The following is a 10,815-nucleotide window of genomic DNA, read 5'->3' as shown; positions in this document are numbered from 1 at the left end:
CTGTGTCCTCGCCCCCTCCAGTCTTGCAGGAGACCCTCCACATTGGGCCCAGCACCCATTGCCTGCAGGCTGGCCTCAGACCCTACATCTAACCCATTTCCACCTGTGATGGGAGTTGCCTCTGTAGGGGCCTCTGGGGGCTGCTAGCCCTCCAGAGGTGCCCAGACCCTTAAATCCTGGGCCCTAAGTAGTCTCTTATCAAGGGATTAGGTGAGAAGCACTGGGGCAGAAAGCTGGACCTACCCAGGACCAGCAGTGAGCACCTGTGTGTGGAGCTACACACACCTGTCCCCAGACCCACTTGTCCTGGGGTAGGTGGAGTCCACACCTCCCTTAACAATTCGAACAGTTCGGGAGCACAGAGCACGAGGAACTGGGCAGCCTGGGAGCTGGTGTGGGGGCAGCAGGAATGACCGGCTCCCAGGGGCACCTTGGTAATGCTGCAGGTGTGGCCGGTTGATCCCCTGTGGAGACAGTAAAGATTAACAGGATCATAAGCTGCGTCCAGCACTGCCCTGGGAGAAATCTCCCCGAGCCAGAGCTGCTGCTGTGAGGGCAAGTTGGGGCAGCTCCTGAGTTTAGACAGAGGGGACAGGAGGCAGGAGCACAGAGAGGAGAGGCAAGGGGGAGAGAGAGACAGAGGGAGAAGGAGAGATAGAAGAGAGACAGAGTTTCAGAAAGGGAGGCAGGGCTGGGTCCAGCTCAGAAATCCTGAGGCTTCCCTTAGGCAGGCAGAGGCTGCCCTGGGACCTGCCAGGACAGGCCGACAGTGCCCATGAGCTCCAACGTGGCTGCAGCGGTGCCGGCGGCCGTGTCCGCCTCCAGGAAGGAGTCTCCAGGCAGGTGGGGCCTGGGGGAGGAGCCGACAGGTATGGTTAATCTCGAGGCAGATGTAGACCCTTGGGGAGTAGAGCGTGGGGTCACAGGTTTGCAGGGACCATGATAGGAGCCAGAGCAACTCAGGCCAAGCCCCCAGGGCTATAGGCAAGTGTAAGGAAACCTGCCAGGAAACCCAGAATCCTAGAAACATGGGAGTCAGAGAGGATAGCTGATCAGATGAAAGAAGAAAGGAGAGAAGAGGGCCCTCAAAGGTCAGGAGCAGAGATCCCTAGTGGCGGTGTCCAGAAGGCTCTTGTGCATGATGGAACCTGAGCCCACCTGCAGAGAGAGGGACGGGGAAGTGGAGCAGAGAGTGTCACTTGTTGAGAACTGGCCATGGAGAAGCCGGGAGGGGGTGTGACAAGGGACACGTTTTCCAGCTGGGAGAGACACGGGCGTGTCTGAATGTGTGTGGATAGGAACGTGAGGACAGTGAGGGAAGGAGGGTGGAGGGGTCCCTGAGGAGGTGGGAATGGCGTGTGACTGGCCCGGTGCAGCCCCCACCCAGCCCAGGCTTGCCCTTAGGCGTGGGCCCCTCGCTCCAGTGCCGCGTGTGTGGGGACAGCAGCAGCGGGAAGCACTATGGCATCTACGCCTGCAACGGCTGCAGCGGCTTCTTCAAGAGGAGCGTGAGGCGAAGGCTCATCTACAGGTGAGAGAGGGGGCCCCCCACCCCAGAGGAGTCCCCCCTCATCTAGAGGAGCCCCGCCGGCCACTGAGTGTTCTGGAAGGGAGGGAGGGAGTGGAGGATGCTCAGGAGGATGCTGCAGCCAAAGTGTCTGAAACCCATGGCCCAGGGCCCGGGCAGGACCCTGACTCCCTGGGGCTCCCCTCCACCCGCAGGTGCCAGGTGGGGGCAGGGATGTGCCCGGTGGACAAGGCCCACCGCAACCAGTGCCAGGCCTGCCGGCTGAAGAAGTGCTTGCAGGCGGGCATGAACCAGGACGGTGAGTCAAGAACCCCATCCCGGAGAGGCATGGCAGAAGAGATGGGGGTGCATGATCCGTGGGGTGTCCTGACCCTTCCCACCTCCCCAGCCGTGCAGAATGAGCGCCAGCCACGGAGCACTGCCCAGGTCCGAATGGACAGCGTGGAGTCAGAAATGGAGCCCCGGCTGGAGCCCCTGGCGACCCCACCGGCCCTCGCAGGGCCCAGCTCTCGGGGGCCCACACCTGTGTCTGCAGCCAGAGCCCTGGGATCCCAGGCCCTCACACCTCCGGGGCACCACCACTTCATGGCTAGCCTGATAACAGCCGAAACCTGCACTAAACTGGAGCCTGAGGATGGTAAGTGGGCCGATGGTTGAGCCCCAGGTCCCACACCTAGGTCCCTGAAAAGCCACTTCTGCCTGCCTCAGAACAGGGGCTGAGGCACAACCTCTCTTCCGACAGCCGACGAGAATATCGATGTCACCAGCAATGATCCCGAGTTCCCCTCGTCCCCATACTCCTCCTCCTCTCCCTGTGCCCTGGACAGCATCCATGAGACGTCTGCTCGCCTGCTCTTCATGGCCGTCAAGTGGGCCAAGAACCTGCCAGTGTTCTCCAACCTGCCCTTCCGGGATCAGGTATACTTGTCAGGGGGCTTGCAAGTCAGCCGGTCTTGGGGCGCACACCTCCCTGTGCAGGTGATGATTGGAGGGACATGCAGCTTGGGGATGGTGAAGGCTGGAAACACCCATGTCTCAGAGTCAGCGATGGTCATGGGCACATATCTCTGGGATGTGGCAGTTGGGGTCATCACCTAGGGGACACTGATGGCCAGGGACGCACGGGGACCAGACATTAGAAGGCAGTGTCTATGCCCCTCTGGGTCTTCTTTCCTCCTAGACAAACCCTCCAGCCTTAGATAGAGATGCTCTGTCTCTGCGTCACAGGGCGGTCCGCACACTGTGAACAGCATCAGTGGGCAAATCTGGGCTCCCTTGGAACACAAATGCCCCCCTGACATCTGGGTTTGAGTTTCAGCCCAGCTTCTTCACGCCTCTGGGCTTCTCATGAGCAAGGCGACCTGTCAGCATCCAGGAGGACAGGCACGCTGCGAGCAGCAGTCCTTAGCCAGTGGTTTGGATGAAGCAGCTCAGAGGCGACTGAGTCTGCTGAGTATGGGCGACTTGGGATGCTGGTGGGGAGTGTCCCTGAGCTGCCCAGCTTCTCACGGCTCCAGGATTTGCCTGTGTTCCACCTCTACCTTTTGATGGAGCCCAGTGAATGTCTTAGAACTGAGGCATCTGGGCTGGATGGTGCCAAGACCCAGCGCTCCGAGCCCCTGGCTGATGTCAAGCAGAGGTCAGAATGTTCTGGGTACCTGGGACCAGCCCGTCCTGTCCTAAGACAGCTGAGAACGTGGCAGAGGCTCCAGGCTGGGCCAGTGGAGCTGTGATCAGCCATCACACTTGCCCTCACCCCCCTCTCTGGGCACAGGTGATCCTGCTGGAAGAGGCATGGAGTGAACTCTTCCTCCTTGGAGCCATCCAGTGGTCTCTGCCTCTGGACAATTGCCCACTGCTGGCCCTGCCCGAGGCCTCTGCTGGCGGCAGCTCTCAGGGCCGACTGGTGCTGGCCAGTGCGGAGACTCGAATCCTGCAGGAAACCATCTCACGGTTCCGGGCACTGGCAGTGGACCCCACAGAGTTCGCCTGCATGAAGGCCCTGGTCCTCTTCAAACCAGGTCTTTGTCCAAGTCTTAGAGGAGAGTGGGTGGGGATGAAAGCAGGGAATTTTGGTGACTTCCTTCTGCCTCTCACTTTCCCTCCATCACCCCTCATAGACCTGAATGTGTGTAGACTTCTTCCCTGCGAGCAGGAGGGGAGGGCTGCATGGCTCCTGGGATCCTGGGCTCCCCACTCCTGAGGCCCTGGTTGATGGTGAGGCAGGTTGGGGGCCTGGGAGGGAAGCTCACAGCTGCTGCTTCTCTCCAGAAACACGCGGCCTGAAGGATCCTGAGCACGTGGAGGCCTTGCAGGACCAGTCTCAGGTGATGCTCAGCCAGCACAGCAAGGCCCATCACCCCAGCCAGCCTGTGAGGTGACCTGAGCACCTGCCTACCTGCCCATCTGTCCCTTCAGCTCTCTAACACTCTGCCCACCTTTTTGACACTGTCTTAGGGCTGCACGCATTAGATGGGACAGGGATCTTAGTGCAACCAGCACATGGCTGACACCTACTGTGTGCCAGGCAGAGCACCAGGCCCAGGAATAGGGACCAAAAAAAGCATAAAGCAAGCTCACTGCTTCTAGGGGATGCCCGGCCCAGTGGCCATGCTGAAGTTGAGGACCAGCCTAGCGGGTACTGAGGGCTGCATGCATATGAAGGAGACAGAGACCCACTGGGAGGCAGGGTGCAAAGCACTGCTGAGAGGGATTTGTGGAGGCACAGCTGGTGTTGAGGAAGGACAGGGTATACAAAGAGAGAAACTATCATTTACGAAGGGAGCGTATTAAGTGTTAGTCACTCAGTCATGTCTGACTCTTTGTGACCCCATGGACTGTAGCCCACCAGGCTTCTCTGTCCATGACTGAAGTGGGTACCTAATCCCTTCTCCAGGGGATCTTCTTAACCCAGGGATCAAACCTTGGCCTCCTGCATTGCAGACAGACTCTTTACCGTCTAAACCACCAGGGAAGCCCACAAAGTGAGGGAGAGAAGCAAATATACATATGTTCTTAGGTCAAGAGACCAGTTTAGAAGGCAAAACTGACTGCCGCCAGTGAGAAGGTAGGGGTCTAAACCAGAACGGCTCTCTGGAACCAGCCTGCTCAGGACTTTGAAGGGCAGCCAGAGGCCAAATCTGGTTTGGCAGGCAGAGAGGAGCCACTGCAGATCATTGAGCAGGAGAATGCTTTCCACAGAGCTGGCTTCACGCAGAGGCGTGGTGGTGAGTGCAGAGCCTCCAACAGGGAGGAAGGCAGACCCTGCTGTCATCCAGGGAGTCCTTGAAGGTCTGTTTGTGGGAATGGAAAGGCAGTGACAGATGCGGGAGCCTCCGGGCATTGGGATGGCTCAGACCTGTTATTTGAGTGCATAAAGAATGAGATGGAAGAGCTCTTTGGGGAAAGAGGTAGATGACAGAAAAAGGAAAGTCGGGAGGAAGAGTTTTCAGGGAACATGACAAAATCTGGCATAAGCCACAGGCATGGACCCTAGCCTGGGCCTGGCTGTGTATGGAGGACAATGGTTACTGGCTGAGACTGGGGCTGCGGGGATGGTGGGGCAAGAGACAGTGCTCTGGGGCTGTCCAGCTTGCCCCAGCACCAGCAGAAGCATGATGGGGGGTGTACGATAGTTCAGTGCCACCCACTTGGCTCTCACAAGAGAAACAAAGACCTCGGTACTGCAAAGCAATTTCAGTAGGTCATTGGGAGGTGGGGGAGGCTTCCCGTAGACCTCCGTGGTAGAAGCTGAACCTGGAGCTGTCCCACTTGGATGTGGCCTCCTGACCGTGGGCAATGACCCCAGCTGTTAGACCTCCCACCCAAGGAAGGTCAGCATAATGTGCCCCCATCTGCCTCTCGGGACTTCACCGTCTAGCTTCTCTGAGCTGGGAACCCTTGCCTTGGCAAATGGTTCTCATTTAAAAACTACAATGACTACTTTTATGGATGAGTATATCAAGCCATCTTATCATCCTAGGTGGCTTACAGAGAATTTATATCCTTTCTTTCTCCCCACACTACGTGGCTTGTGGGGATATTAGTTCCCCAGCCATGGATCAAACCCAGGCCCCATGAGTGAAAGCACTGAATCCTAATCACTGGACCATCAGGGAATTCCCAGGAATTTATTTCTTATTCAATATATGTGGGATTAATGATCATGTAATTATAATAATTATATGATTATTAATAATATATTCACATACTATTAATGTAAGTAACTTCTTACTTTATAATCTTTACACATAATAAACAATATTTATTCACTATTTTCATCACACTCCTTAACTAAACACTGGAGGAAGGCCACAGTGGGTCCGGGATAGGTGAATGGGGCCTTTCCTTGTAATTCCTCCTTACTTGCCCTGGGCACCTCTCATCTCTCCTCTCCATCCCCTCTGCCTCTCCTGGAATGGCGCTGTGCCCAGGACTCAGGCTCTGAAGCTGATAATCACACTGTTGGTGTCCTGTCTCCTGTCCAGGTTTGGGAAATTGCTCCTGCTCCTCCCGTCTTTGAGATTTATCAGTTCTGAACGTGTTGAGCTCCTCTTTTTCCGCAAGACCATAGGGAATACTCCAATGGAGAAGCTCCTTTGTGACATGTTCAAAAACTAGTGGAAGTAGAAATAAAATGAGTGCAACCACTCTGTGAAGCAATCTACTGAAGCTAAAAATCTGGGCTACCCTTAGATTCAGCAGTTGCACTCATGGATATGTGTACCTGTCAGAAATGTCCACCAAAAGAATGTTTGAAGCAGCTTTTTTCATAACAGCCCCAAACTGTACAGTGATAGCAGGGTGGACTAATAAACTGTGGTCTATTCAGTCGTGTCTGACTGTTTGCAGCCTCCTGAACTGTAGCCCACCAGGCTCATCTGTCCATGGAATTCTCCAGGCAAGAATACTGGAGTGGGTAGCCATCCCCTTCTCCAGGGGATCTTCCCAACCCAGGGATTGATCCCGCATCTCCTGCATTGCAGGCAAATTCTTTACCATCTGTGCCACCAGGGAAACCTTATAAAACAGCAATAAAAAGGAATGAACCATCAATATTGTGTGACACCATGGATCTATTTCAGACACAAACAAAACCATCCAGGCACCAGTTCTGATTATATAAAGTTTAAGAACAGGCAAGACTAAGCAATGGTTGTAGAAGTTAGAATAGAGGTTACCTCTGGGTGGGGGGTGGGGTTGACTGGGAAGGGGCCCAAGGTATGCTAAAAATGTTCTTCATTTTGATCAGGGGGGTGGTTTTGCAAACTTATTCACTCATTAAAAATTAATGCACCATGCGCTTAAGATTTGTGCACTTTATTGTTAGACCTAAAAAAAAAAAGTGAAAAAACAAGAACAGGAAAATAAATGTGGCCAAGGTTCTCCCTTTGAGGACACTGATGGTGTGAGCACAGGGTTGAGTTCCATCTGGTTGCCACTCTGACTCAGAGTCCAGGTGCCATGAATTCAAATCCAGTGAAAAATCTCACGGAGGATTCAGCAACCCAACTTCTCTCCAGATGGCATCCCAGTACCCCAAAGCTTCTCCCCATCATTCTTCCCCATCCTTCATCACCTCCCTGAAAATAAAGGTGAGCACCATGCAACTCAACATAGCAGCCACAGGCACTCTTTGTGGAGGGGAATCTCCATCACTTTTTAATTCCTTATGGAAAGATGAAGTTCAGACAAACCTCTTCCTTTTCAAAGGCAGATCCAGAAGACCTAGGAAAAAGTACTTTTTAAAATGTTAATACGTATGAGGCACTAGATACACCAAGACAGTTAAATAAGCACTGAATGTGTATTGTTATTTAACTCTCAGATTAATCTGGCAGAGGGATCAACTATCCCCATTTATAAGTGAAAATTAAGAGAGGACCCAAAACTTGGTGTGATTCTACTTAACTCTGGCACTGCCTTCTCCCCATGCCCCTCTGCCCCTGGAACCAGCTGAACAATTCTGTTCATTTTCTATCTCCAAAGAAGAAATGTTTAAAGCCCAGAAGAAAAAAAGGCCTTGTGAGAAATCCTGGTGTTTCCTTGCCCTTTGGCCTGTGTATGCATTCTCCTCGTTTTTCAGAGCTCTGTTGTCTTGATGCAGGAAGGGTGGTTCAGAACACTCTGCTCTGAAAATGATGGCTAGACTGGTGCCCAGAGAAGACACAATAGGGCAAATACTGCCCAGCTTAATCCCTTCCCACTTAAGCACTACTCGAGACTCTTAAACTTCCAGAAGCATCTGACTTGCCTCAGTTATTTGGGTCATTTAATGTCGATAATGCCATGATACTAGCCAACTCCCTATCCAAAGTTTTATCCATAAGGTTTAAAGGCCCCACATAAAGAAAGTCTGAGTAAAGGCATATTAGCAAGAAGCATGGTTGAAGTATGACCAAACAGGCCCAGAACATTATGCTGCAGTCTTGCTTTTGGGAACACAAAACTGCAAAGGCAGCCAGCTGAAGTTCACATGCTAGTATCTGGGATGTGTGAGCACACCAGTTCTACACTGGGAGAGAGACTGGGACCTCCAGGAAGAAGTCTTGGAGAATTAGAGGAGGTCAGTTGAGTTCAGTTCACTCACTCAGTCATGTCCGACTCTGCAACCCCGTGGACTGCAGCACGCCAGGCTTCCCTGTCCATCACCAACTCCCGGAGCTTACTCAAACTCACATCCATCAAGTCGGTGATGCCTCCCAACCATTTCATCCTCTGTCATCTCCTTCTCCTCCCGCCTTCAATCTTTCCCAGCATCAGGGTCTTTTCTAATGAGTTAGTTCTTCACATCAGGTGACCAAAGTATTTGAGTTTCAGCTTCAGCACATGACTACTGGAAAAACCATGGCTTTGACTAGACGGACCTTTGTTTGCAAAGTAATGTCTCTGCTTTTTAATATGCTATCTAGGTTGGTCATAACTTTTCTTCCAAGGAGCAAGCAGCTTTTAATTTCATGGCTGCAGTCACCATCTGCAGTGATTTTTGAGCCCCCCAAAATAAAAATCCATCCCTGTTCCATTGTTACCCAATCTATTTGCCATAAAGTGGTAGAACCAGATGCCATGATCTTAGTTTTCATTTTTTTTCCAGGTATGTATGTTTTATTATAATATTTTCAGATTACCAATTCATATATTCATTTTTTTGGGTTTTGCCATACATTCACATGAATCAGCCATGTGTGTACACGTGTTCCCCATCCTGACCCTCCCTCCCACCTACCTACCCATCCCATCCCTCAGGGTCATCCCAGTGCACCAGCCCTGAGCACCCTGCTTCATGCATTGAACCTGGACTGGTGATCTATTTCACATATGATAATATACATGTTTCAATGCTATTCTCTCAAGTCATCCCACCCTCGCCTTCTGCCAGAGTCCAACAATCTGTTCTTTACATCTGTGTCTCTTTTGCTGTCTCGCATATAGGGTCATCATTACTATCTTTCTAAATTCCATATATATGCATTAATATTACTGTATCGGTGTTTTTCTTTCTGACTTACTTCATTCTGTATAATAGGCTCCAGTTTCATCCACCTCATTAGAACAGATTCAAATGCAATCTTTTTAATAGCTGAGTAATATTCCATTGTGTATATGTACCACAGGTTTCTTATCCATTCGTCTGCCGATGGACATCTAGGTTGCTTCCATGTCCTGGCTATTGTAAACAGTGCTGCAATGAACATTGGGGTACATGTGTCTCTTTCAATTCTGGTTTCCTCGGTGTGTATGCCCAGCAGTGGGATTGCTGGGTCATAAGGCAGTTCTATTTCCAGTTTTTTAAGGAATCTCCACACTGTTCTCCGTAGTGACTGTACTAGTTTGCATTCCCACCAACAGTGTAAGAGGGTTCCCTTTTCTCCACACCCTCTCCAGCATTTATTGTTTGTAGACTTTTAGATAGCAGCCATTCTGACTGGCGTGACATGGTACCTCACTGTGGTTTTGATTTGCATTTCTCTGATAATGAGTGATGTTGAGCATCTTTTCATGTGTTTGTTAGCCATCTATATGTCTTCTTCGGAGAAATGTCTATTTAGTTCTTTGGCCCATTTTTTTGATTGGGTCACTTATTTTTCTGAAATTGAGCTGCAGGAGTTGCTTGTATATTTTTGAGATTAATTATTTGTCAGTTGCTTCATTTGCTATTATTTTCTCCCATTCTGAAGGGTGTCTTTTCATCTTGCTTATAGTTTCCTTCGTTTTGCAAAAGCTTTTAAGTTTATAGGTCCCATTTGTTTACTTTTGCTTTTATTTCCATTACTCTGGGAGGTGGGTCATAGAGGATCCTGCTGTGATTTATGTCAGAGAGTGTTTTGCCTATGTTCTCCTCTAGGAGTTTTATAGTTTCTGGTCTTACGTTGAGATCTTGAATCCATTTTGAGTTTATTTTTGTGTATGGTGTTAGAAAGTGTGCTAGTTTCATTCTTTAACAAGTGGTTGACCAGTTTTCCCAGCACCACTTGTTAAAGAGATTGTCTTTAATCCATTGTATATTCTTGCCTCCTTTGTCAAAGATAAGGTGTCCATAGGTGTGTGGATTTATCTCTGGGCTTTCTATTTTGTTCCATTGATCCATGTTTCTGTCTCTGTGCCAGTACCAAACTGTCTTGATGACTGGTGCTTTGTAGTATAGCCTGAAGTCAGGCAGGTTGATTCCTCCAGTTCCATTCTTCTTTCTCCAGATTGCTTTGGCTATTTGAGGTTTTTTGTAACTCCATACAAATTGTGAAATTATTTGTTCTAATTCTCTGAAAAATACCGTTGGTAGCTTGATAGGGATTGCATTGAATCTATAGATTGCTTTGGGTAGTATACTCATTTTCACTATATTGATTCTTTCGATCCATGAACATGGTATATTTCTCCATCTATTTGTGTCATCTTTGATTTCTTTCATCAGTGTTTTATAGTTTTATATATATAGGTCTTTTGTTTCTTTAGGTAGATTTATTCCTAAGTATTTTATTCTTTTCGTTGCAATGGTGAATGGAATTGTTTCCTTAATTTCTCTTTCTTTTTCTCATTGTTAGTGTATAGGAATGCAAGGGATTTCTCTGTGTTAATTTTATATCCTGCAACTTTACTGTATTCATTGATTAGCTCTAGTAATTTCCTAGAGTCTTTAGGGTTTTAGGGTGGAGTCTTTAGGCTTTTCTATGTAGAGGATCATGTCATCTGCAAACAATGAGAGTTTTAGTTCTTCTTTTCCAATCTGGATTCCTTTTATTTCTTTTTCTGCTCTGATTGCTGTGGCCAAAACTTCTAAAACTATGTTG

The 10,815-nt window shown here is 49.8% G+C and overlaps 1 protein-coding gene across 2 annotated transcripts; it reads left to right on the top strand.

The window, feature by feature from the left end:
- Window positions 1-600: 600 nt before the first annotated feature.
- Window positions 601-6,358, top strand: NR2E3 (nuclear receptor subfamily 2 group E member 3). Of its 2 annotated transcripts, XM_006056925.4 has the most exons (8): window positions 601-869; window positions 1,405-1,531; window positions 1,723-1,826; window positions 1,917-2,165; window positions 2,271-2,446; window positions 3,303-3,549; window positions 3,800-3,905; window positions 6,016-6,358. In XM_006056925.4, exons 1-8 carry the CDS (start codon window positions 776-778, stop codon window positions 6,146-6,148), a joined length of 1,236 nt encoding a protein of 411 aa, XP_006056987.2. In that variant the 5' UTR covers window positions 601-775; the 3' UTR covers window positions 6,149-6,358. The 2 variants fall into 2 exon arrangements, with proteins under 2 accessions (XP_006056987.2, XP_044781471.2); XM_044925536.2 differs by having other exon boundaries at window positions 1,723-2,165.
- Window positions 6,359-10,815: the final 4,457 nt, after the last annotated feature.

This window comes from Bubalus bubalis, chromosome 11 (genome assembly GCF_019923935.1).
Source record: "Bubalus bubalis isolate 160015118507 breed Murrah chromosome 11, NDDB_SH_1, whole genome shotgun sequence".
In the NCBI taxonomy this organism is placed as follows: domain Eukaryota; kingdom Metazoa; phylum Chordata; class Mammalia; order Artiodactyla; family Bovidae; genus Bubalus; species Bubalus bubalis.
Note: the sequence above shows the minus strand (reverse complement) of the source record. Positions and strands in the feature narration are given on the sequence as shown.